The 27,138-nt window shown below is 46.2% G+C and overlaps 1 protein-coding gene across 1 annotated transcript in view; it reads right to left on the reverse strand.

The window, feature by feature from the left end:
* LONP1 (lon peptidase 1, mitochondrial) overlaps window positions 1-27,138 on the reverse strand; it is a 67,627-nt gene that overhangs the window by 13,050 nt on the left and 27,439 nt on the right. The window contains exons 8-15 of the mRNA XM_006262131.4: window positions 18,481-18,701; window positions 12,277-12,415; window positions 8,184-8,362; window positions 5,889-5,976; window positions 3,006-3,128; window positions 2,004-2,120; window positions 1,550-1,690; window positions 1,296-1,461 (exon numbers count right to left, since the gene is read on the reverse strand). Of these exons, the coding sequence (XP_006262193.4) occupies window positions 1,296-1,461; window positions 1,550-1,690; window positions 2,004-2,120; window positions 3,006-3,128; window positions 5,889-5,976; window positions 8,184-8,362; window positions 12,277-12,415; window positions 18,481-18,701 (1,174 nt within the window). The remainder of the gene's footprint in view (window positions 1-1,295; window positions 1,462-1,549; window positions 1,691-2,003; window positions 2,121-3,005; window positions 3,129-5,888; window positions 5,977-8,183; window positions 8,363-12,276; window positions 12,416-18,480; window positions 18,702-27,138) is intronic.

Raw genomic sequence — 27,138 nt, forward strand, 5'->3', positions numbered from 1 at the left:
AAGAGGATTAAGCGTGCTAGCAATTTAAAGCGGTTTACAGTGAACCAGGGCCCATTCAAACCCCAAGCTCTAGTTAATAGGTCTTTGGCAAGACATCAGTAACACTGGCACAAAGATTATTTAAAGTCTGAGCTCTAAATTCTCTTGGGTAGGTTAGTTTGAAATCACACTGGCAAATTACTGACATTCTCCAGTTAGTAGCTCATTTAGACCAATAAACTACCACCACTTGCAACTCCTACCCAATGCAAATATCTATAGCTGTGCCATCAAAGCATTTGAAACCAACAAGAATAAGATTAGATGACTACACACAGTTACTCTTACAGTCTCCAAATGCTTTGAACTAACACTAGCCCTAGTTGAGCCTATCTGAAAGTTGTTACTGCATCTTCCTAAAGTTTTTGGGCAACTTTTGCAACCCTGTTTTGTAATGTAATTGAAACGAGCACACTTTCTTATTTTAATAGTTCTGTTTTTAAGGTTTTTTTGTCTTTTTATTGCAAGTTGCCCTGAGCCTTTTCTGGGAAAGACAGTGTATAATAAAATAAATACATTTAGCCACCATCCTGAAGACATTACTACTTGTATTCTGCAAAGCCACCTGGGCCCTTCGAGGAAATTTAACTAATGGACAAATGTAGGTCAGCTACTAAAAATACCCCAGTTTACATCTGTAGCTCTGTGTCCACCAAATATCTAAACCAATTTATGTTGAAGTCACAACTGACGTGGCACTAAAAATCTGCATCACACCCTTTATAGAACACCTGAGCTCAGAGGGTCAGTAAAAATATATTTTCATTCTAAACGGAAAGCCAAGTCTCTGGTGAAAGACCCGCTGCACTGCTTACCACATCAGTACTGTACACCAAGGCAGAAGACAAGCTAGAGGCTGCTACAGGTTTATGCTTACAAATGCCTTTATGCTCACAATAACACACAGTTCACACACAATACAGAGCCTCAGAGAGAATGCACCCTAATCTGAATCCTTACCAGAGGAAAGGAGTGACCATCAATTTTTGATCAAAAGCAAGTCAGAATACAGGAGCAAAGTTTTACTAATGTTAAATAAGTTCCCACCTTGGACTTGGTGGAGGTGTTCCATTTCCTCACCTACGTGGCTATGTCCCAAATTCAGAGAACTATTCCAGCTCCACAGTTACTACTCAACTTTCAGATCTAGTAACTTTGCCTTACCAGGACAAAATGCAGTCAGCTTCTCCTGGATGCACAACAATCCATTATACATGAGAACCTTGTTAGTAACTACTGTATTTGCTACATCTTACCCATAGCTGTCCAGGCCAAACCCATCACTACTCCAGGAGGAGTGGTATCATACATTCGATCCACGGTGAAGACAGGCTTTCCAACAAAGTCCTGCAAGTTTTCAGGTGTTACTTCAACTGTGTCTGCTTCTCCACTGACAATTTTATAAGCAGATTTCCTTAATACCTGTGCAAGACAAGAGTTAGCTACTCTAGCAAGAGATGCCAAAGCTGACAGCACAAAACAGTGGTCTTTATACACAATCTCCCCTCACCTTTTCCACCTGCTTCTGCAGATTTCTCACTCCACTTTCTCTACAGTACTGCTTGATAAGAACTGTCAACACATCTGATGTTATCTTGGCCTTGCTTTCATCTAAACCACATAGGACACGTGCTTGAGGGACCAAGTATCTCTGGAAAAAAAAAAGCCATTACATATTCCTATTGTTGTTCACAGCTTAAAACTTGATCGATTCAATTAATTAAGCTTCATTCTGCCATTAGCCCCATACTCATTTTCTAAAGCCAAAATATATCCAGGACCTGCCCATAATGGAGTTGGGAAAGCAGATAATATATGGGGTCTGTTTTGCATGGTAGCGTTTCTTTGAGCATGCTTGCTGAGCGTAAGCATACAGCTTTACTCTCCAAAATATTTTCCTTCATCTGATGCAGTTCAAGGACAGGGAGCTGCAAAAGGCTCATTTGCAACGTAGCTTCTCTCACCTCTGCAATGGCAATTTTCTCTTCTGCAACATATCCCGATACGTTGATTATTTCCATTCTGTCCCTCAGTGGCTCTGGAATGGTTTCAGTTACATTGGCGGTACAAATAAAAAGCACCTGAAGATTACAAACCAAGTTAGGTGTTTCTCACTAACATGCCACTTCACTTCATTCTATGAGTGTTTATTATGTCAGTTCTGTGGTTCTCCGATTATAATGTGACTTCTCCCTCTGTGTTCTAGCTTCTAACTATAGAGAAAAGGCTTTAGATTCCAGAGCTGTAGAATAAGGTTACCTTTTCTCCTTAAATTAATGTTTTGCCAGGTACACAGCACACACTAGGAATTCAGAATAGTTGAACAGGTGTACGGGGAAAACTGTCTGCTTCTAGAACTTGAGAATAGGAACCCCCTGTAACAGGGCATGGAAAACTTCCTGATATCTCCTTCTAGATACCCCCAGATGCCAAGACCTGAGAGCAGCAGTCAGATAATTCAAATATGGATCCTTTGAGCAAGTATACTGGCCCCACATGCAGTAATACTTAAGCCGGGGGTAGGATACAGCATCATAGAGCTATCCAAGGCCAGAAGTCTGAAAGGTACTTGCAATGCCCTGCATTAGGTCACTTTACTTGCATTAGATAACATAAGCATGAGAATACTGCTTTCTTGATGAAAAGAAGTACCTCTGTGCTCCATTAGGTCCATAACTGACAGAGGCTGAATAGGCTCCTAGGACATCTTACATGTGTGAATACTATGGATGAGATGTACCTAGCTAGATGGAATGCTTTCTGTAAAATGCATACTGGTTTAGGCTTGCAATTGACCCCTGTTAGAGGCTGATATGGAACACTATGTGTCCTGATCACATCTTCCTAAGAAACAGGATGATATACATTCCCTTATTTTGTTCTCTGAAGTACCAGTTTGAATAGCTAGGGTATTTCTGAATAAGACCTGTAAGCTTCCATCTTCACAATACAAAGTGGAAAAATACCTTTGACAAATCCACTGGAACATCAAGGTAATGATCCAAGAAATTGGAGTTCTGTTCTGGGTCCAGCAGTTCTAGAAGGGCTGAAGATGGATCTCCTTGATAACCTCTCCCTATTTTATCTACCTATAGGGAAGAAGAACATTTAAGATTTAGTAACCTGAAAGACTTTTTACCATAATGGATTTTACTGAAAAGGTTCGAGAGGCACCTTTTCAGTGTTTGGAAAGCCACTGTCCTCTGCAATGGATCAGGTGTTTGAATAGCTGTTCATCACAAGATCAGATCACATGGTTCAAGTGCACACAGTCAATAGTACACCAATAAATCAGCACACTTGGCAAGGTAATGGGATCTTCTTAAAAAACAGAAAAACAAGTTGTACAGATGTGAAACGAAGGGGCTTCTCGGACAGAACACAACTGTGTAGCAACAGAACACCACTTTCCACTGCCCAATTTGATTTCTTTTAAAAACAAACAAACACCAAAGAAAAAGTGTGGTTTGGTAACTGGTTATGAAACCTGCTAGTCTTTTCAAGACCATTAGAGGCTATCACAATCAAAGGCAATTGCATCTTAAAGTGTAACACAGTCACATATTAAAGCAATTTATGGTGCAATAAAACATGACACCAGTCAGAAAATTATTACACAAAAAATGTGTAACTAATTTTGTGGCTGGTTCCCATCACACCTTAAAATGAATGTGTGACAGGGAGGACTGCATCAGGGTCTCCAACTGGCCCCAAATACAGCCCCTGCCAGATGATAATCAGCTGATCACTGGCAGCATCAAGACCACACTGGGGTTCAATCTAGCCATGGCAGTCCCTGCCAGCTGACAATCAGCTGATCATTGTACAGGGGAAGCCCAGGATCATGATACCAGGCTCCCTGGCAAGCAGGGCACAATTAGGGTCTGGTCCCAATCTCAAAAACCCATATCCTGCCATGCATGTGTCATGGCACGAGGCATGAATGTTGGGATCGGAGATCAGATCCCATCACGCCTTTAAATCATAGAAGTAGGGTCAGAAAGGACCTTGTAGATCTTCAAATCTGACCCCCTGCCTGGGGAGGAGGAAAACTGGGCTCAAGTGACCCCAGCCAGGTAGGCATCGAGCCACTTCTTAAAGACCCCCAGGGTAGAAGCCAGCACCACTTCCCTAGGAAGCTGGTTCCAGATCCTAGCTGCCCTAACTATGAAGTGGTTCTTACGGATGTCTAATCTAAACCTACTCTCCAACAACTTGTGGCCGTTATTCCTTGTTATCCCAGGGGGCGCTAGGGGTAACAAGGTCTCCCCCAAACCCTTCTGGTCCCCCCTAGTGAGTTTATAGACGGTCACAAGGTCCCCCCTCAGCCTTCTCTTGTGAAGGCTGAACAGGTTCAGGTCCTGTAGCCTCTGATTGTAGGGTCTGCCCTGCTGTCCCCAAATCATGCGGGTGGCCCTCCTCTGGACCCTCTCAATGTTGTCCACATCCCTCTTGAAGTGGGGTGCCCAGAACTGGACACAGTACTCCAGCTGTGGCCTGACCAGTGTCGCGTAGAGGGGGAGGATCACCTCCTTGGCCCTACTTGAGATGCACCTGTGGATGCACGATAGGGTCCGGTTAGCCCTGCCGACCGTGACCTCGCATTGTCGGCCCATGTTCATCTTGGAGTCAATGATGACTCCAAGATCCCTTTCTGCCTCTGTGCTCTCAAGAAGGGAGCTTCCCATCTTATAAGTGTGCTGCCGGTTACTACTGCCCAAGTGCAGCACCCTGCACTTGTCTGTATTGAAAGGCATCCTGTTTTTGTTAGCCCACCCTTGCAACCTATCCAGGTCTTTCTGCAGTCTTTCCCTCCCTACTAGTGTGCCCACCTCACCCCAAATTTTGGTATCATCAGCAAATTTGAACAGGTTGCTTTTCACCCTGTCGTTCAAATCGCTGATAAAGAAATTGAACAGTGTGGGCCCAAAGACCGAGCCCTGGGGGACTCCGCTGCCCACTTCCCCGCAGGTGGAACATGACCCGTCCACCACCACCCTCTGAGTACGACCCTTCAGCCAATTAGCAATCCATCTGACTGTGTAGGCATCGATGCCAGTTGCCTAGTTTTTTAATGAGGATGGGGTGGTTGACAGTGTCAAAGGCCATGCTGAAGTCCAGAAAGACTACATCCACGGCGACACCTGCATCCAATGCTTTTGTGACCTGATCGTAAAAGGCAATCAGGTTGGTCTGACATGACCTGCCCTTAATGAAACCGTGCTGGTTGCCCTTGAGCATCATCCCCGATGCCGGCCCATCACAGATGTGCTCCTCGATGATCTTCTCAAATGAACACCTGTCAGTGGCCTAATACACTACAACTTACTACACCTTGTTTGTTTTCCTGAAGTTACTTTTTTGCAGGAGTTTAAAGTGTTGGATTAGGGGCCCACAGCTTTACATTTAACCCCAAATTAAGTTAGGCATGTATGTGACTGGGTTAATTTCTTACTCCTCACATGACTCCTTTACATGCAACCAAAGGGAGGAATCCCTCTATGAATCATAAAAAGACAGTTAGTATTGATGCCCACTCATCCTTCTCATGAAGATGCATGTAAACTAGGCACTCAATCTAAGGGCTACACTGTAATAGAAAACTGGAATTTTACCTTAATACACACCTTTCTACATTGACACAGGCAAAAAAAGGAGAACGTAAAAGCTTTATAGTAACATTTTCAATAGCATCTAAGTGACTAGGGAATAAGTCCTATTCAACATCATTTTTGGACCTGGGCATTTGTGTAAATGTAAACCTGTGTTTCTCCAGCAGGCTGAGACTGAATACCCAATGTTTAAAAATACAAGTCAGAAGACAGATCAGATCTGACTTCATACATCACCTCATCAATCAGGATAAGGGGATTTTCTGTCTTGGTCTTCTTTAGGCACTGGATTATTTTTCCTGGCATTGCTCCAACGTATGTCCTCCTGTTTTATAAGAGACAATATTCAGGGAAGAGGAGCAGGGTACTACACACATTGGACAATATAGCATGCAGCTGATGGAACAGAAATAGATCTTGATTTCTTGCGTCTAAGGAGAATGCTCTCAGCAACCCTTCACAACCACCACACTAGGGCTCAAAGACCCATCAAGTCTCATTCTAGTATTCAGATCTAGATGCATGGTTTGGGAAGCTGCGTGGGCTGCACATTTATGTCTTGTTTTAGTTGCTTTATAGTTTAGGGTGACTGGGTTTTATTTCCTCATATATTGTAGTGAAAAAGCTAAGTATATTTGTTACACCTTGGAGAAGAGGAAAGATGGGGCAGGGGTTCCATCATGTCCTTATTTGATGGGGATGGTGCTTAGCCTACATTCAAAACCAGGAAAGAGGGCTAAATTGTAAAATAACTTATATTATAAAGTAACCTAGTGCTCTAAGCAAGAAGGAACTGGTACCCAAGATAATGGCAAAGCTTTTGAGTGAGGGGTAACAGAAGTACAAAACATCAAACTATGAAAGCCCTGACCTTATGCTAGGGTGAAAGTCACATGGGATATAATAAATGAGATACCAGCCTTCTTTAAAGCTGAAAAGCTGATCACTTCCAGCTCTGCACATTGCTAATGTATAAGGAAAGCAAGCTGGTGAAGTAATCAAATCTCAGACCAGCAAGGAAAAAGGTACTTCAGAGGTCAGGAAAATTCACCGTGCATAAAAGACCTATGTATCAGTGAATTTAACAGAGCAAAGAAAAAGGGTTGGGAAGGCTGATATGCTTCAAGTATATTGCAAAAGTCAGCAGAGACACCCCCACATGGGACAGACTCAGATATAGAAGTGGCCCAAGGAGTCCTGAGTGTTGAGTCAAGAGTAGCCCTGGGTCTCCCATGCCCTATCCTATGCCTGAATTCCAGGAGAAAGTGGCCTGCTCATGAGATGCATGACAAGAGTCTTCGCTACAGCAGACAATGCAGAATCAACTCTGACACTGCTGGAGAGTCAGAGTGGTAATGAACTATCATTATATCGTAATGAACCACTAAGATCATAAGACTATATATGGCAGACCAAGAGTTTATGGCAGGTTAACAACTTACTGAAAAGCCTGAGAGTTTTAAGGTAGCCCAGCTGTTTTTGGAGAGATTCTGAGATAGGAAGCTATGAATATTAATCCAAGAGGTGTGAAACAGTTGGATGAGGAGCAGGGAAGATACTATGCAACTCCCTTTAAAAGGGGCTGAGAATTATGATGCACTGCAATGTTACATGAGCTAACTGGAGAGTCCTCAAAAAAAATACCACACACCTCATATATCAAGACATAGCAGGCAAGACTCAGACAGGAGATACTTGCTTCCTGTCACATCTACGCCCACACCAGCCAGATTGAAAACATCTGATATATCCCACCCCTACATTTTATTTCCATATCATGGGCCAAGGAGCTTCAACACAGAAGAGCACTGTCTTTTACTAGTTTAAAAGTGTTCTCAGTTCCATCCATCTTAAACAAAAATCAAATAAAACTTTTGCTGGGTCTCATTTGCCTATTTTGTATACTTTTACTCTTATCCTTCCCAAGAAGGGTAGTCTCTGCTTGTGAAGCTTTTTTCAGAAAGAAGGTCCTAATCCTCCAAAAAATCAGGCAACCAGCAGACATCAGAACAGTATTACTTGCATCATCTCCATTCTGTGGTGCCTGCATTTCTGTGAAGAAGTTTATTAACTCCACTCCAGTAAGCAGAAGTTTCTAGGCACCTATATGAAAGTTTTTGAGGGAGAGGTATTATCTAAATCAGAGGTGGCAAACATACAGCCAGCCTATGGACTGGATCCAGCGTGTGGAGGTGGACACCATGGCTACTAAGGCTACTGTGCTGATGCAGCCAGCACTCACTGGGTTAACACAGATCCCACTGGAAATAGATACCCTCTCATCCCCTCTTTTCCTGTCTCTGAATTTACTATTTTGATAACCTCTGGTGACAGAAAAAAAAATCATGGCAGTTGGGAGGCAGGAGGGTGTGAATGAATGGCAGTAGTGTTAAGCCCCTGGGTCCTGGCAGGGAATATGGCCCACCAGCTGATTTGAGTTTGACACCCTGATTTAAAAATTGATATTGTGTTCAAGTAACTTATTTTGCAAGACTGGTAAAATCTGTTGGGGTCATATCAAAGTAAACCAACCTGTGTCCTTTGATTTCTGCCACATCAGTCATTCCTCCAACGCTGAAGCGGAAATACTCTCTGTTTAATGCTCTAGCAATGGAGCGAGCAATGCTAGTCTTTCCAACTCCAGGAGGGCCATAAAAACAAAGAATCTTCCCTTGAGTTGACCCTCGCAACTGGCTGACTGCTATGAATTCCTGAAGAAAAGAAGAGATCTAGCATGTTAGTAGGCAGTACCTCCACATTTCACCAAAGCATCTTGGTTACGTATTGTCTTGCATAACCCACATCTTCTTCCCCGAAACCAGCGGGCAAAAGCTGGAATGTGCATGAGGACACATGGGGAGCCCCCTGGCTGGATGACATGGCCCCATGCACCAGATCAGGCTGGTATGCAGACCTGGACCTGTCATGCCAATTGGTTTGTGAGTGCCATCTGGTGTGCAGGACAAGCAGCAGGCTTAAGAGCAGGCTTGGCTCCCTAGCTGCTGCTACTTAGTTTCCACTAGGAAGATTTTTTTCCCTTTAAGCTTCCTTTCAAAAACAAGGTGTTTATTATCCTTACACAGACTGGGTAAACACCTCATCAGGGTAAGATACGGATTTAAAATATATGGATGTAATACAGAACTGCTTTCTAGAGCAACTTGTCTTGAAACCCACAAGAGGAGAATGCTAGACCTAATCCTGAATAACGCACAGGATTTGGTTCAAGAAGTATCTATAGGTGAGACATTATGTAATAGCAACTGTAACAATCACATGAAACATCCTAGTGGGAAGGAGCAAACAGAAAAAGTCCACTAGGCGAATATACAGCTTTGGGAAGGGAAATTACACAAAAATGAATAAGTTAGTTAGAAAGGAGTTTAAAGGAGTAGTCAACAACATAAAAAATCCACAGGTAGCCTAAAAATTGTTTTAAAATACCATATTAGACACTCAGAAAAAGTGTATACCACAAATCAAAAGGAGTACCAAGTAGTTCAATAAAACCCCTGCATGACTGAATAGCAGTTAAGGAGGCCAGCCAAAGGGAAAAGGCATACTTCAAAAAAAAAAAAGGCATGCTCAAATGAAGAAAACACGAAAGCTCACAAACTCTAGTTGGTCAAGTGTAAAAGTGAAATAAGGCAGGTCAAAAAAGAATGTGGACTGTCTGGCAAAAGATGCTGAACTTAATAATAAAAACTTTTAAAACATGCATCAAAAACAGAAAGCTAGTAAGATCATTCATGGAACCATTAGGTGCCCAAGATGTAAAAGGTACACTCCAGGATGATAGCAGAGGACAATAGCAGAGAAGCTAAATTAATTTTTTGTATCAGTTTTTACTGCAGAAGATACTGGCAAAATTCCCATGAAAGATCAATCCTTCCTAGTAGATAAGTCTGAAGAGTTGGATCACACTGATTTGACAGCAGAAAAGGTTTTGGAACAAATCGATAAATACTAATAAGTTGCTAGCACTGGATGGCATTCATCTGAGAGTTCTGAAGGAACTCAAAGGTGAAATTGCTGAACTTTTGGCAATAGCATGCATGAACGCCACATGCCCCCAGAGGCTGGGGGGACACAGCAACTGCCCGTAGGCGGTGGCAGCAGCACTTGGTGGTGGTGAGTGGGGAGCTCCCACAGGCAGCCGCAGTGGTGTTGGCAGTGAACGGGGAGCTCCTGCAGGCGGGGGTGTGGAGGGAAAGGGCACATCGAGGCCCCCATGGTGAGGGAGGAAGTGGGGCTGGGGCAGGGGCAGGTGCTGCACGGTTGGGGTGGAGTGCAGGATTGAGCTGTGAGCAGCTCGTCCAGAGGGCACATGGGAGGGGGTGGCAGCTTCTGACGTTGCATGCACCCCAGGAGGGTATGGGGGGCATGTGCCCCCAAATCTGTGTGCAGGGCAAGGGCAGGCTGCTGCTGTGGGCTGGGGCCAGCGCCAGGCTCCTCCCAGCTGGGGAGGGGGGGCTTGGACTGGGCTATGCTGGTGGCAACACTGCCCCCCTACCAGACTTATTCAGCTCTGGCAGTGGCAAAGGATGATAAAAGCAGTAGCACCAGGAGTGGCTTGTGGGATGGGGGTTGAGAGGACTGGCTGGGCAGGGGGAGGGGGAGCAAGGGGCCGGACAGGGTTGCAAAAAATAGACCAGTATAGAGGAAATGAAAAGAGCAGCCCCGGGGCTGGGTCCAGTGGCTGGGTTTTTCCAGCCCTGGGGCTGTACAGGGGAAGTGGACAGAAGTTCCATGCACTGGTTTGACCTAAATCAAGTAAGTCTGATACTACATAGATCTAGGTTCACTTAAATTGGGTTCTCCAATTTTTAAACCAGTTTGTGTACATGGAACTTCTGTAAAATTACAGGTTTAAACAGATTGCTGGTCACTGAGACTGCATCTGCAAGTGTAAGGTCGGCACCAGGATGAGCTAAGTTTAAATCGGGTGGACATTCAGAACCTGATTTAACTGCCCCAAATGTCTGTACTTAGCTCTTGCGGTGCACTTCTGGTGCCTGCCACTTTAAGGGCCAGAGAAGGCAGCCAACAGGTACCTGATTAAGGCAGCCATTTTCAAACAAAGGCCAGCCAGGCAGAGACAGCAGTTAGCTGCTTGTAGCCGAGGGAGCTGCACCATCCAGTTCCCTTGCAGCATGGAACATCCTGGAGGTAAGGGCAAGAGCTAGGAGGATGGTTTGGAGGCTCCCGGTCCTCGGCATGACCTAAACTGCACCCTGCCGGGATACGGAGGCTCAGTGGGACTGCCAGTAGCATGGCAGCCCCACTCAAATACCAGGACCGCTCACCTCGCTGACGAAAGGCAGTTCGGGGCACCTTAATAACCCCAGCCCCCAAAACACTGTGGGTAAGGGGGCCAGGTACATGGCTATGGCCACCTGAGCCCCAGGGGGTGTAAGACCCCAGGAAAAGAGGGGGGCCAGGCACAGATGCAGCCACCTGAACCTGCAGGGGTGAAAGATCTTGGAGACCCCAGGGAGAGGATAGTTGTGTAGCCCCAGGGAAGGGGCAGTAGTGAAGGCCCTAATAGGGATTATGTAGGGCTGAGGGTCTGCCTGAAGGGCAGCCCAAGGGGGTGTGCTGAGTAGGGCTGTGGGATGGCCAGAAGGGCAGCATGTGGGCCAAACCCCATGAATTCAAGTTGTTGGGTGTGAGAAGCCTGGTGAGGAGCTAGGGCAGAGTTAGCCCTCTGTTCGGTGAATCGGCTGGCCACTACCCAGGAGAGGGTCGCAGGAGAGGCCCAAGAGACTAAATGTCGCCACCTGAGGTGTGACTCGGATAAGCCTGACGGCCTACCAGGCTGCTCAAGGGAGCAGGGCAGAGTGAAGGGGGCACAGTATCGTGCAGCGAGCAAGAGACCCTGTGAGAGGGTGGAGTGAGACAGGCCCCAGTGAGACGGGGGTGGTATGAGTGCGTGCGTGAATGAGGCCTGACAAAGGACTACATTGGCCCGGCTTTAGGCCAACAGCATCGTGACATACTGGACGCCATCTGCAAGGCAAGGGCAATGGTGTAGGGGCGGTACAGAGCCACGGATAGCACCCCCTAGCATCAGGGCATGTAACGGGCAGCTTCCTGCATTTTCCACCAGTTCATTGTTACAGCAAAGTTGTGGCATGTGAGCCTAGGCAGACTGCCCCATAGACAGGTCGGCAGGCTGACTTGAATCTCAGCCCCAAGCTTGCCCCCGTCACATTAGCCTTTATGATCTAGGAATGGCATTCAACCCGTCCTCTACATTTAACATTTATTCGTTGCCTATCAGGTGGCAAAACTTCACAAAGCAGCAGCAATAACTAGCAATTAAAATAAATTAAATAGAGACAAATTTGGGTCTCTGATTGACATCAGAGAATGGTAATAATTTCACTCTGAACGGTAATAATTTCACTCTTTGCGGGGGGAGGAGGGTGTCCCACACTGCTCCTCCTTATCTTCCCACAAAGATCCACTAAAACTGTGGCCCCCGCTTAAACAATATTCATGTATCACCTCATTAGATATATAAAGAAATACAAGTTCAATGGCGAGTCACAAGTAAGACATATAATTAGGCTGCGCGATGCTAACTAGAATAGATAGCCTGAATGTTTTGAGTGTGCTTTACCAGAATTCGTTTCTTGACATCATCCATTCCGTAGTGATCCTCCTCCAGCACTGCCTGGGCTCGGGTGAGTTCCAGGTTCTCTTCGCTGCATTTACCCCATGGGATAGATGTGAGCCAATCCAAGTAATTCCGTGTAACACTAGCAGATACAAGCAAAAACCAAAGATCAGCTTTCCTAAAATAACTACAGATGGGGTGGCAAGGAAAGAGAGAAAACAAGCAAGAGACAGTAAAGTGCACGCAAGTGAGTGAGTATGCATTCAGTAGGATGAGTGGGACTAAAACTATATTTGTGGAGAGGGTGGAGTGGAATGCTGTGTCAGCTTTGTTATGGGACCAATGGAAGCTGTTGCTAAATTATGGTTCATTCTTACAGACCTTTTTCCAAAGAGCTGAACACCCTCAATAATTGCCACGGGCTTTTTATATTCGGTAGCGTGAAGATCATTGGGCAGGGGAAATACTTTTTCTTATAGTTACGAGATTCCTTTAAAGTGCTATTTACCCTCTTTTTGAATTGTTTGGAAGTCAATCAAAATAACTAAATATATAGTTTGTGGCTAGAGCCACTTTCTTAGAGTAGTAGTAGTAGCAGGCACTGCCCTGGGAAGCTGTAACAGAATTGCCACAGAAGCTTTAGGAGTATGACAGAGCTATTGGGCTTGGCCTCCACAGGAACTGGCATATGGGACAGATACCAGGGCAGGGTGCAGAGGCGGGGAGCAGGGGCCCAAACCAGGGGCTTTACTCCACCTGCTCACAGCAGGGCTGGAGTCCCATAGCCACACCCCTCCTCAGCCTTTGAGACAGCTGGAGGGGCAGGGGGGCAAAGCTCACACCCATTCCAGGCTCCCAGCCCGAGAGGCCAAAACCAAGTCCCCAGTGCCGTCTTCTCCCCCCTCTCCCTGGAGGTTGAGACGAGGGCATGCCTAGGGGTCTCCAGCCCTGGCGGGTGAAGCCAAGCCCCAGTACAGGCTCCTCTCCACCCCCCAGCTGGCCCAGAGGCCAAGGAGAGGGTGTGCTAGGGGCTGAGGAGGGGGACCCTAGTCACGCCTACTTCTTAGCCTCTGGGTTAGCCAAGGAGGGGGCATAGCTGGGGGACTCCAGCCCTGCTCCTGGCAGCAGAGCCAAGCCCCTGCTGCAGGCTCTGGCCCCCCCCTCAATTGGCCTGGAGGCTGAGGAGGGGGTGTGGATGCCAGGCTGCTGGCTCCCAGGGATGGAGCCAAACCCCAGTGTGGGCTACCTGCTGAGGCTGAGGAGGGTGTGTGGCTGGGGAACTCCAGGCCTGCTCCTGGGGGAGAAGCCAAACCCCCGCCCCTCCCAGCAGTGCCAGGCTGGGGGTCCAGTGCCCAGTCAGAGGGGTGGGTTTTTCCCCCCCAACGCCTCCTCAGTTAGCCAGGCCAGGGGAACGATAGCGCTCTAGCTAGACAGCAGAGGGGCAGGGCAGACCCTGCTATGTTGAAGCAGGTAGCACAGCCCACGGCTGCAAGGTTAAATTGAACTGGGAGGGGATCTGAGACACAAGTTCCATAAACCGGCTTGACCTAAATCAGTTAAGTTTGATACTACATCCAACCAAGTTTATCTTAAACTAGTTTCAGCCATTTTGAAAGTGGTTTAAATGCAATGAACTTCTGTTCTGTTACAGGTTTAAACCTGTTTCTGATAAACTGGTTTATGCATAACTTCTGTCCCTAGCTAAAAAGTTCAAATCCAGATGATGACATGGAAGGGAACGCTGTACGTTTTAAAATTTGTTTTTGACTTCATACACAAGTTACAAAAAGTTAAGTTAGATTGACAAGTGAAGCTTACAGAAGTTAGGAGTGGCCAAATTTCCAATGGACTTTTTATCCAACTCTAAAGAAGGACGTGCATACTGATGAGGTTCGGATCACACAACCATCTTTCCCCTCTGACAGAACACCCTTTAAGGTCTGTCACTTTAAGGGCTGAAGCAGGGAGCTGCCACATGGCTAATGACAGTGGCCATTTTGGGAGAGCTCTGTTATAAAAGCAGAGCATTTTGAGATCAGCCAGCAGGGAGTAACATCATCTGGCAGAGCTCTTGCTCCAGGAGTTATCTCGGAGGTAAGGGTGAGGCTATGGGGAAGGAGGAGGCCTCACTGGTCCTGGGCATGACCACAAACTACACACTGCTGGGATAGGGAGGCCTAGTGGTCCTGCCTGTGGTGGGGCCGGGCCACATAAACCAGGACTGAGAACCTCCCCAGTGTAAGGTGGGTCGAGGCAACTAAGCCCTTGCCCCCATCTTTGGATGGGTTACCAGGAAAGTTGGGGGGGGGGGGGAGGCATGGGGTGTTGAACCCTGGAAGTGGCCCAGGCACAGTGAATGAGCAGCACCTGAGCCAAAGGGGGGTGTAAGACTCCGGGGCCTGAGAGTTGCAGGGTGGAGTTGTGGGGCCAGTTAAGCTCATGGAGGAGTGGCTGAGTCCCAAGGGGTGGAAGATCCTAGGCCCTAGTGTAAAGGGGCAGAGTTGTGGCCCAAGGGGCGTAGTGGTTTGGTGAGGAGCTAGGTGTGAAGTAGGCCTGTAGTTGAGCAATCGCTCGGTCCCGTTTGGGTAAGGGTCATAGGAGAGGCCCAAAAAAACCACGCCAGGGCTGACCAAGGGGTGGAGAGAAAAGCCTGCAGATCTCTCTGAAGCAGGGCAGAGTGAGTGTGGCCTGAACAGGCAGTATGTAAGAGACCACGTGAGAGCTGATGGAATGCAAGAGGCCCCAGTGAGAGGGGGGTGGTATGTGTGCGGTCTGAGAAGGCAGCATGGAAAAGACACAACTGTGTCCAGTTTGACCCGGCTTTGAACCGGAGGTGGAACACACTGTGAGACATCAGCAAGGCATGGGACACGTGTAGGGATGGTAGGAGCATGTACTGATCAACCACGGTCATTTGGGCGCACAAAGGGCAGCCTTCCGCTTATTTGATATCATAAGCATTATCAACAAGGCGTGGCAGGGGAGCATGGTAGGGAGTTTGCCTAGAGACAAGGGAGGGGCCAAAATAGGACCAGGCCTGGAAGATGCCTTTGTCACACCCCCTCCCCAACAGTCTAGTCTCATTCAGTGCATAATATTGACCTATAACCCCTGACCACATAGCAATCACCATATAGAAGTAGGGCTCGAAGGTACCTCCATTGGTCATCTTGTCCAACCCCCTGCCTGAGATAGGATCATTCCAATACAAATCATCCTCTACCTCCCCAAAGAGGGAGTGGAAAAAAAACAAAGAACCAAAAGACAAAATTAAATTTGAAGAAATCTATTTCCTAATCTTTTAAATGCTTGATTTTTTGTAACCTCTGAAACATTCACTTGGCATTTCCCTCTCAGCATTCTAGATATTTGACTGTAAGCAGGAATAGTAAAACTGCTTATTAAGGTTGCCCAACATATCCAGTTATAAGCAACTGAAAACAGTTTTATCACTGCAGCACTGTTTGCTGAAATTATCCAAAAAAACACCAGTCACCCCAAAATACCTGATATGTACTCCCTGCACATTTGGGTATTTGGATGTTTAGCAGCTAAATTTCATCTGCACTGTGCCTGCTCCAGCTACAGGTGAAACAGATCTTACCTTGCAAATGCAGAACTATACCTAAGTGCCTTTACTGAGAGCAGAGGAAAAATCTCTGTCCTTTGCTCTTAATAAGCCCCCTGTTGGGCCCAGAAAGCATGGAGGAGAAAGCCACCATCAGGTTTGTAAGGGGAAAATAACCCAGATATGCAATAAGGTGAAGTATCATTAGGATCATAAACCACCCTGTTAAGGGTAGAAAAAGGCTGCAAGCCAGTAGAGGAAAAACTAGTTTTAGATAGGGATGAAGTGAGAACTGGAGGGATGTCAGCTATAAAAAAATCAGAGAAGGAACTGGTATGGGATAGATCATTAGGATCAGCTGGGAAAATAATATGGGACAAAGAAATGGAGGGCACAGATTGGAGGACACAGCCATGAACAGGGAGAAAGTATATTTAGAGAGACTAGAGTAGAAACTAGAGTTGGAGAACTGAAGGACAGGATGAGAAACTAGGAATGGGAGAGAACAGTACCTGCTGGACAGAGGAAGCAGAGGATGGATGTGAACTGAAGGTTAGAATCCAGGGCCATGTATAGACTAAACAAGGGGCATGTGTGCCTGACACTTTAAAGCCGGTTAAATGCTTTTGCACCGCTTTAATGGTGTTGGTATTTGCATGTGTTGGCAGCGTATTGCACACTAATTCCAGCCGCTGTAGCAAATTCAGCAATGTAACGTGCCTTAAATGACTTGGGGAAGTTTCAGTTTGCTGTCCTACAGCCATGAAGCAAAGTACATGCAGCTCAGGGGCTCTGCAGGCAGCAGCCCTGAAAAGCAGGCTCTGCCCAAGAAAAAAAAAGCAGCGATTTCCTCCCCGCCTCCCCCAGCCAACCTGCCTGCCTGAGCTGCACAGGGACCCAGAGTTTCCCTCAGCATCTGTGGTGTCCCCTGGGATCACCCAAGCCAGGTGCCTGTGGGTGGGTGTCACCTGGGGGGGTGGCACTGCTGCTGCCGTAGAGGGAAGCAACAGACCCCCCCCCCCCCCCCCCCGGGGGCCACTCCACCCGCTAGCAGCTCCCCCTCCCCGCCACCAGAGAGGCAGGTAAGTAGGTGTGTGCACAACATGGGGATTTAAAGGGCCCTAAAATGAAGCAGTGTTTTTTAAAAACCCACTGCTTCAATTTAGGGCCCCTGTTTTGTCTACACATGCCCCTAAGACTAGAAACCAGGGTGAGGAAGACAGTCAGAATTTGAACAGATGGGAGAAGGTGGAGTAGAAGGGGTCAAATCAGGGAAAGGCAGTAGAATATTCTACCCACTAGACTTTAGACTGGAGGCCAATATGTTATTTTCAGTCTCACTATACTACTGGTGAAGTGTGTGCCATTCATTTCTACTTTTGATGCATACAGCTTACAAATTCTAATCAACTACTTCATTTGGGCAAATGACAGAGGTCTGCATGGTGGAGCTAAAGGTTCCGACTCTGCTAATGAATCATGCAGGCATTGATATGATGGGACATTATGGAACTAAACCACTCCCCCCACACATGGCAAAGTGAAGGAAAGAACCACAATCATTACTAGTCTTAGGGGAGTCTCCTCAGGATGCTGCATACTAACATTTCTAGTCTAGAGCGTATCAAGAAACATGCTGGAAATTTAAGGCAAGTTTCTAGCATTGCTTGGCAGAGAATCCGTTCTATAAACAAAAATATTTAGTGTATTTTTAGAAACAAAAATGCCATAGCATTCACTTGTTCATAAGTATACAGTTACACGATAAAATAAATAGTACTTTACCTTCAAAAAAGCTTTCAAATTCCAAAAACTTGGAACAGATTAATCCATGCTCTTGAAAGCCCATACCAAAGAGTAACTGATTTTGTTGGGAAAAATCACTTAGTCCTTTGCAATGTCCATCTTGTCCAAAATGTGTCAATGAACTAGCAAGTACAGTAAAATCTCTGGTATCCAGTACTTAACCATCCAGAATACTCCATTAACTGGAGATTCCAGCCAGCTAGACGCGAACGGGGTGGGGGTGGAAATGGAAGCTCACGTGGCAGCTCCTGCTGCCACCCACTACCCTGTACTGCCGCTGCTCCATGTGCGGCTGCCACCACAACCCACCTCACCCCACCCTGCTCTGCAGGCTGGACGGGTAAAGCTTGCACGTGGCGGTCACCGCCACCACCCACCACCCTGAGCTGGCGCCACTCCATGTGCAGCCACTCTGGATAACAGAGATTTTACTGTATTATGATGCTCAGCCTGAAAGCTGACTTTACATGAAAGCTAGAACCCACTTTTAAGAAATGAAAAGACATGAGAGGTCGGGGTTGAGCATAGCAATACATCTTGAGAGTTACAACTGGTGGCACTACACAAGGGTGAGGAAGGAAACTGTACTCCTTGCTCAAACAGACTAAAACCACATTTCTAGAACACCAAAGAAAGCTGGAAAGATTCAACCGTTACGTTGGGAAAAGTCAGCAGGACCATAATTATCTTGGCAAACTACATTAGATCAATAGGAGGAGATACTATGTTATGCAAAAAAGAGAACAATACTCTGAGGCAAAGTGAGCATAGCAACCTCCACTTCTGAGGTGCCTTAGTAATCCCTATTACAATTTGTATTAGAGTACACTCACTTGAATTCTGAGGAGTGATTGTCCAGCAAACTAAGTTTGTTCAGTTCCTCATCGATCACATCCATAACAAGTTTTGGTACTACTAGATCTTTTAGCCGTTCTCGAAATTTCTCTTCTATAGCATCCTTGTCCTCCTTCTCTAGACCCAGTTCTTTCTTAATAATCTTCAGCTGCTCTTGGAGAAGGTACTTGCGATGAGTCTGTTTGATTTTCTCCTCAACCTAAGCAAAAAAATTATCAGAGTAACTTTAATTTGTTCCAGCAGTCAAACATCTCATACTTTCATCTCGTCCTAAAGGGATCTCTATGATCTTCACAGCATTTGAAATACACCTTGGAATCTCTCACTTACAGTATGATTCCACTAGGGGTGCACCAATAGAGATTTTGGGGGCCGATACCAATAGTCGATTTTTAAGGAGGCATATCGGCCGATATGATACAATTTCCAACACAGCTGCGTCCAGCTAGTAAGTCTGTTGTGGTGGAAGGGGAGGGGAGGGGAGGCAGGAAGGGGGCAGATCAACGCCTCCTGCGGTGAGGGAGGGAGTGGGGCTGGGGTAGGTGCTGCCCAGCTGGGGTGGGGCAGGGAAGGGCAGGCGGCTCTCGCTGCTGCATGCACCCCGCGAGGGCATGGGCCCCTGGATCTGTGTTGGGTGGGGCAGGGCTGGCTGCAGCCATGGGCTGGGGCCAGGGCTGCGCTGGGCTCTTTGCAGGGGCGGCCTGGGTAGGGCTGCACTCGGGGTGTGGAGAGGCAGGGTTGGGGGAGCTACAGTGTAATTTGTCGTGGCTGCAGCCCCTCCCCATTGCAGTAGACCCCCTCCCAGCACCGCCACCACCTGCCCCAAGGACAGCCCAGACCCAGCCCCAGCCCACAGCTGCAGCCTGCCCTGCCCTGCCCCATGCAGATTCAGGGGCATGTACACCCCCATGCCCTCCGGGGGTGCATGCAGTGGCAGGAGCCATGCCCCCTGGACGAGCTGTGGCTCCGTCCCATGCCCTGCTCCATCCAGGCTGGGCAGAGTGTGCCCCAGCCTCAACTCCCTCCCTCACCGTGGGGGGGATTGAGCTGTCCCCCCTCAGGCCCCTTCCTTCCCCCTCCCCTTCCGTCACAGCAGACTTACTAGCTGCACGCAGCTCTCCAAGCTGCCAGGCTTTGCTCCTCACTGCCTGCAGCTGCAGCACAGAATACACGCATGCACGGGCATTTATCAGCCACATCAGGCCAATTTCCAATACAGTCAATTTTCTTTATATTGGTGGCAATCCAATATCGGACCAATGTACTGGTGCACCTCTAGATTCTATTCTAAGAAACAATTTCGATAAAAGCACTGTGGGATCTTATTATTTTGTTTCAATCATTGCTTTATGATATAGGTTCAGTTTATAAGAAACAAAATATAATTATTAAAGCTGCAGACCTACTTGAAAGATGGACTTTGAGGTGCAGCAAGATTTATGCACCATCTGGAGCTACACATTAGGGACAAAACCTATCATCTTCAGAAGCAGGCACAAGAGTGACTGGGCAGTACTTAGGCCCCAATCCTGCAAACATGTAAATCTCTGAATCATTTCATAGACCAAACACAGAACTGCACGCATTTAAAATTATATTTAGTGCTTGGTCCTAAGTGTGTCATCCCTGGTACAGGGGTGTAGGTTGTAGCCGTGTTGGTCTAAGGACATAGGCAGACAAGGTTCCTTGGGTGAATTTGATATCTTTTATTAGACCAACCCAAATAGTTGGAGAATAGTTATTAAGCAAGCTTTCGAGTTCAAAAACCCTTCGTCAATCCTTCGCCTGTGTTAGATATCAAAGGAAGCAACTTGGATTAATCCACTGACATTTGTCAAACAGTGTATTATGGCTGTAGCAGCTGGGCATTATGCCAGGCCTAATGAAGGGAGTCTTACAGACCCAGTTCAGCTGATGCAGCTGAAACTTCTTATCCCATCATCCTGAGACAGTACTGCAGAAACTGCAGCGGCAGCCTGCTGAAACCTAGTGTGAAGATCCAGGGGCCTGTGCCCTCCAGGAAGAGCTGGGGAAGTGATCACAGAGCTGGAGGAAGCCATCAGAGAGCTGGGGAATCAAACAGAGGGCTGGGGGAACGTTCAGTTGCTTGCCAGTTGTACAGTGGTGTGTGTACACACACACACACACACACACACGTGCGCTAAGAAGAAAGAGCAATATTGTACTGTGAAGATCTAACCCATTATCTATCCTCTTTATAATACTTTCATCGAGTCTGTATGGCCATGACTTATTAATGAACATAACACATGAGGACTCCAAAGAGACAGGAGAAGGAAAGAATAGAGTATGAACTGAAACCATGTTCTCAAAGAACCACAGTTACTGAAGAGTAAGTAATTGCTCTTTCTTCTTCTGAGAGAGCTAGAGAGAGTATACCACTATGTACAACTGGCAAGCAGTACTGTTTCAGGATGATGGGATAAGAGCTACTGAGTTAGCCTTTTCAAACACTGGTAACTTGGTGGTAGCTGTTGGCTTTACAGTCAAAAGCTGCTGCCTATTTGGCAATGATTATAAGAGGGTTAAAACCAACTTTTGCTGATGCTCCAGAGTTGTACTCTGTCTCTCTGATCAGGTCTCAGCCTTAACTGTGGAATTTTTATTTTTTATGATGCCTTCCCAAAACAATGTGTGTATGCTATTTGTGGCATGGGGTATGCAGGAAAATACTCCTGAGACAGGTAAAGCTTAGGTAGGTACTACCAGTTCCAGACACATCCAAATAATTAGAGTCAGGCTTGATTCTACCCTGAACACTAATGATTACGTCAACAGGAATCCATTTGGGGGAGGCAGACTCCAACCTAAAGCTGGAAGAGTTCATAAAAGCCTTTATTATCCATACAGAGTAAGAGATGACTTAATATAGCTCACTACAAAACCTAGCTGAGGGAAATGAGTGCGAGACTAAATTCCAGTTTGCTGCTGAAATCTGTCCTTGATCAGTCAAATCTGGGTAATGATAGATGCAAATGCCCTTCCTTCTGAGGCAAGCAAATAGCTAACAGTGGTGTTTTTTAGGGAACTTTTGCTTAAGAAAAAGTGCTGACCTTGTGCTTTGGAGGCAATTTTGTCTCAAAGATAAGCAAAATGTCATTAGTTATTATGAACTACATCAAACTTTTTTCATCCTTCTTGCCTAAAGATTTCTAACGCTTGCAGACAAAGGCATAACAAAAGCTACTGGACAGAAATTGAAGTTAAGGAATTCGCTTGAATTAAGATGGGGTTTTTATAGAGGCCAGGGTAGTTCAATATTAGAATAACTTACTATTTAGAATTCTTTAAAAAGTTTCTAGAACTATGCTTTAATTTAGTTTCTGAGAGACTCTATGGGGGGCAGTAGGGTCTTAGCCCTATCCCTCCAGAGTATCCCCTTCTCCTCCCCACTATTTCAATCATTCATGGGCAAAACTGCCTGCTTTCCTCTCAGAATACATACAACACATGTACCATGCAATAAGACAATGACTTAAGTCAAACCTCATGGTTCAAAGCTTCAGCTTTATCCCAAAGAAGGCCCTTCAGGTTGAGATACCACAGAGGAACGTTTTCCCTTGATACATAGTTCACGTATGTCTTTCTTCTGAAGCATAAGAGATTGGCCATAGCTGGAGACAGGATGTCAATGAGATAGACCAAGTTGTAAAACAGTACAGAGAACATTCTCTTTGATGTTTGGCTAGCAATCTCCTCTCAAATGCTCAGGGTCCAACTGATCACTAGATCTGGATTTAGCAAAATGTTTCCCCCACATTAGGCTGGCAAGGATCTTAGCAGAATTTGCATTCTCCTCTGCAGCATGACATATAGTTTGCCAGTTAGGATTATCAGGGCATCTATAATCTAATTAATCCCCAGCTATTGCAAGGACCAGCACTCAGTCAGTGTCCAGCATCAGGGACCTCAGTCTCTTCTAGTCCCCATGGGACAAAAGTTTATTTTCTGAAAGCTTTACAGGCTTCAGTCTAACACAGTGATCACTAATCCATGGCTCATGGACAACATGTTGTCTACGAGGCCCTTTAACATGGATCATGGCCACAGGAAATTACAGAGATAAAACAGGTTGACAAGGATAATAAAGTATAAGATATATTCCAGGAACAGTGAAGGCTGGGGAAATCACTGGTCTAACTCAAGTTCCAGAGTTTGATACAGGGGCAACAGTGAAATTTTCTGGCCTGGTTCACTAGGGGCACATAACTCCACTGCTCCAGAGTTTGCACTGGCTCCCAACAGTTTTCCAGGTGAAATCTGGTGCTGGTTTGGACTATAAAGCCTTAAACCATGGGCATGTTATACCCTATGTGAGTCTGATCAGGCCCAGGACCAGCACCAGGCCAGATCTGGCCCACAGGCTATATGTTTGACACTCCTGCCCTAAACAGTCTTAGCCCTACATACCCAAGGACAGCTTTCTCCCTTACACCTCATCACAATCCCTAAGGTCAGCAAAGAGCAACCTTCTGCAAGAAGTACCAGCAGTATGTCAAGTCCACCTGGTGGAAATGCAACAGAGGCCATTCTTGGCAGTTGCTCCCCAGCTCTGAAACCAGAGTTTAAACTTGGACATCTTCTGGAAGTGCTGTAATACCTTTCTATTTAAGTAAGCATATAGCAAACAAAGCTATCCTGAGACATTGCTTAGTGGGTCTCTGTTTTATTCCCCTTTTATGTTTTGTTCTGTAGTTGATAACTTTTCTCTTGTTGCTCTCCTATTTTATAAATTGTTCTGTTCCCTTATTGTAAGCTGCTCTGAGCCTTTGCTGGGAAGGGCAGCATATAAATCATAAACAAATAAATAGAGCAGGGCAGACAGAAGTTGTAGAGTTGTAGCAGAATTTAACACTTGTGTCAAATCTTTTGCCTCTGAGATATTGGATTGGTTAAGGAAGCAGAAGAAAAGCAATCTGAAGAAAAAAAAATCAAGTTTTTGTTGGTACTCTGTTAGTGTCTGTAGTAAAATGGTACCTTCTACATGTTTTGAGGCTAGTAACTATAGGGCCTCCTGGCAGAAGCTATTCATCAAATTCCCAGGGAACATAACAATGGAGCAGTTCATCTGACCTCTGACTGAACAGTTCCATTCCCTCAAAGTATAGGTCCTCTGTTATAAGAGGCCATTTGCAGTAATGTTCTCACAACCTATCCTTAAAGCTCGCTCATTTCATCCCTGTACTTGTGCAAGATGTCTGAAAAGAAAAGTAACTCTCCTTTTACCTAAAGTAATTTTAAGTGCTGAATAACTTCTGGCATTTTGTCACTACAAGAAAGCATAGGCTTCAAAGTTAAACCTGGTGCCCAAAGAGGACTGACTTCTATGCCCCTTGCAAGAGTTAAAGCAGAGCCATTGCAATAGGCATCAGGTATCCTGCTATGAGGCATGGTAACAGGCATGAAGTGCCTTGCTCTGTTATATTGGTGTCCTTTTAGGAACATCCTTGAATCAGAAAAACAGATTAGAGTTCTTCATCAAGTTGGGGAAAAAAAGAATCATTTAAGGGTTGCTGAAGAGAATAGCAGGTTTGGATTTTCCCTGGGTAGCAGTATAGTGAGAACTGAAGGAGGCTCACAGATGTTTCTTGTCCAGCCTCCCTGACACTCACTCTTGCTCTTGGGTGGGGGAACTTAACTGGAACATTTTTTTCCTATTGGATCCTGATCACCTTGGCTGGGATGCCCTTCTGCCCTTGCCTGGGTCTAGCAGATTTATCTCTGACTCAGACCCTAGGGCAGAAACCTGCAATTTCCGGAGCTGCTGTGAAATCCCCTGACCCACAACTTGGCCTTGCAGCAGGGGACACTGAGTTTCAGCTCTGAAAGCCTCATTGTCTCCTTGGTCTGTTCACACACCATCAAGCTAACCCACCCTTTTGACTCGGCTTGGTGTGCCTCAGCTTGTTGTGCCTGGCAAACACTGACTGGCTGGGTCTGCACTCTGTCTATTTTGCTTTGTGCCTCTTGGCTGAAATTAAAGCTGTCCTCCCCAGGGATGCACTTGCCACTGTAGGAGGCCACCTCCGTATATAACAAGACCTCCACGATGGCAGCTTGCTAGAAAGACCCCCTCTACTGCTGCCTATTTCTGCAGCTGTGGACAGACAGCAATGAGAATGGCAGGAACCATTCCCCGTACACGGCAAGAACCGTGGTGGGCTCTGCCTTCAGATGCTGTCTGGGAAGGCACTTTACACATGGACAATCAGAGTGCCTCATGCCCATGTCCTTGTTGCCTGCCCTAACATGACTGGAAGGCACTGCCTGGTGGCAGCAACACCAAAGGAAGCCTGCCTAGCCTGGTGCACCCTGTACAAGCTACCCAGCACTAAGAGAACTGGTGATCACCAGCGGTAACTATTGCATGGGGCTCTGGCCATAGACATGTCTGTCTGTCACTTCGACCCAGCATCACTGGCAGCCTGCCCTTTTGGCAAGAAGGAAGTGGAGGAGACTCTCTTCCATACCTTCTTCAACTGCCCACAATTGCAGCTGCTCTTTGCTGCTCCCTCAGCACCCTCTTTGGCACACTGGACTTGGATTTCTCTGAGACTGTGCACATCTTCTCTATCCCATATCGAGAGACCAAGGGGAACATGATCTGCCTGGCCGATTCCCTACTGGGCCAGACCAAGTTGGCAACCCTGAAAAACCCACTCACGGGAGGTCAGCTCTGATGATGCCCTCCAACTCTTCCACTTCGTAGTCCATGCATATTTCACGTTTGACTGTGAACACCTCACCTTGCAACAAAACGTGGACCCATTTGTGCTGCACTGGACCATCAAGGGGCCACTCTACGAGATGGAAAAAGACAGCTGTTCCTACATGCGTCATCCCTTGAGGGGCATGTGGGAAGATAGTTTCAATCTCTGGTGACCCAGCATTCTTTGTTGATAACAAGTGTTTCACGCTTGGCCCTGGGGAGGGCTACATACCCTTATACTTAAGGTTTAAAAAGTAAAAAAAAGTCTCTCCTCCTCCATCCCCACCCTGCCGCAAGGAGGAGTAGCAAAAAGTTACCTGGTCTATCAGTATATGCAACTTATATTAGTAGATGCATATTACACAGTTTGAGTCAGATCTTTTGATGTCTATTATTGTTATGTTTTTTCTGTAGGACCTTATGGGTAAGGTCTACCTAAAGAACAGGGGAACTTACCAATTTTTGTGAGTTTATCGTGGTGTAAAGTTCTAATTCCAGTCATATTGTTGCAGCCCTGCCTCTCAGTCCTGATTGGCAGATAAACCCTGCCCCGATGTTGACTGGCGAAGAGGCCCCATGGGAAGGAGGGACGAGGGGGTGGCGGCCATCTAGATTTCTGGCTGCCCTTTGTGTGGTCCCACCCCTCGGCGTGAATTGGCAGAGAGGCCTCGGCAGGGAGCAAGGACAAGGGGGCAGCTGCCATCTTGTCTGCTGCTCTTTGTGCTGCCCCCGTCAGCTTGCGCCTTCTCCTCCTGGTGGTGAGGAGGAGCCAGTATTTTATTTATATTACGTTTTGGGTGGTTTTGCTGATTTCAGTTTTTGCAAAATTTGTGAAACTAGGAATTAAGTAGGTCCCTATTCACAGAACTCTGAAAATGATTTGTTAAGTTTTTTCATGGGCAGGGGGGGCGCACGCGCATGGCGGCTGTGTTGTGCTTTCCACATTTTCCTTATAAGAAAAATAGAAGGTTGCTCAAACCACAGAAACTGGTGACAAAGCAATAGAATTCAGGGATCCTGGCTAAAAGATTTCTGCTCCAGCTTTTAGATAATGCATAACACCTCTTCTTACCTACACAGGCTCTTGGATTTGTCTAGCACACATAAGAATTTGGTATGCATGCTGTGCCTTTGAAGTTAGTTGGCTCATCCCATTTTGAAAATGTTTATCATACTCCAATTTAAACCTACCACAATCAAAAAGACAGCTGCAATTTACAATGGCTATCAGTAAAATAAGTTTGCATGTATTACTACTGCTAGCTCATTTGCAAACAATAATTTTGCAAATAAAATACTTGTTAAGATTTCAACCCTCTTCTTTTCACATACACCATGTCTACTTCCAATTCCCAGCCAATATTATGTGACCAGGTTTTATATTATTACTCTTCAACCTGAAGAAGAGAAGGCTGAGAGGGGACTTGGTAGCAGCTTACTGCTACATCAGGAGAGTACATCAAGGGCTTGGTGAACTGTTCACCAGGACACCCTTGGGGATAACCAGGAGCAATGGCCACAAACTCCTGGAAGAGAAAAATTTCTTTACAGTCAGGGTGTCCAGACTGTGGAATAAGCTCCCTCCAGGGGTGGTACAATAGCCTAACCTGGAAATCTTCAAGAGGAGACTGGACAGTCACCTTGCTGGGGGGGTCACTTGACCCCAGTTGTCTTTCCTGCTTGGTGCACGGGGGTTAGACCTGATGATCTTCTGAGGTCCCTTCCAGCCTACATTCTATGATTATTAGGATTTTACTACTTTCCAAAACACACACACACACACACACACACACAAGAAATTAAGCACATGCACACACACGCACACGAGAAATTAAGCTGCAAGCAAATTATTACTAGGAAATAATATGTGTAACCTACACATTTGATAAAGTGCTATTTATAATTG

Source organism: Alligator mississippiensis, chromosome 16 (genome assembly GCF_030867095.1).
Source record: "Alligator mississippiensis isolate rAllMis1 chromosome 16, rAllMis1, whole genome shotgun sequence".
Classification (NCBI taxonomy): Eukaryota; Metazoa; Chordata; order Crocodylia; family Alligatoridae; genus Alligator; species Alligator mississippiensis.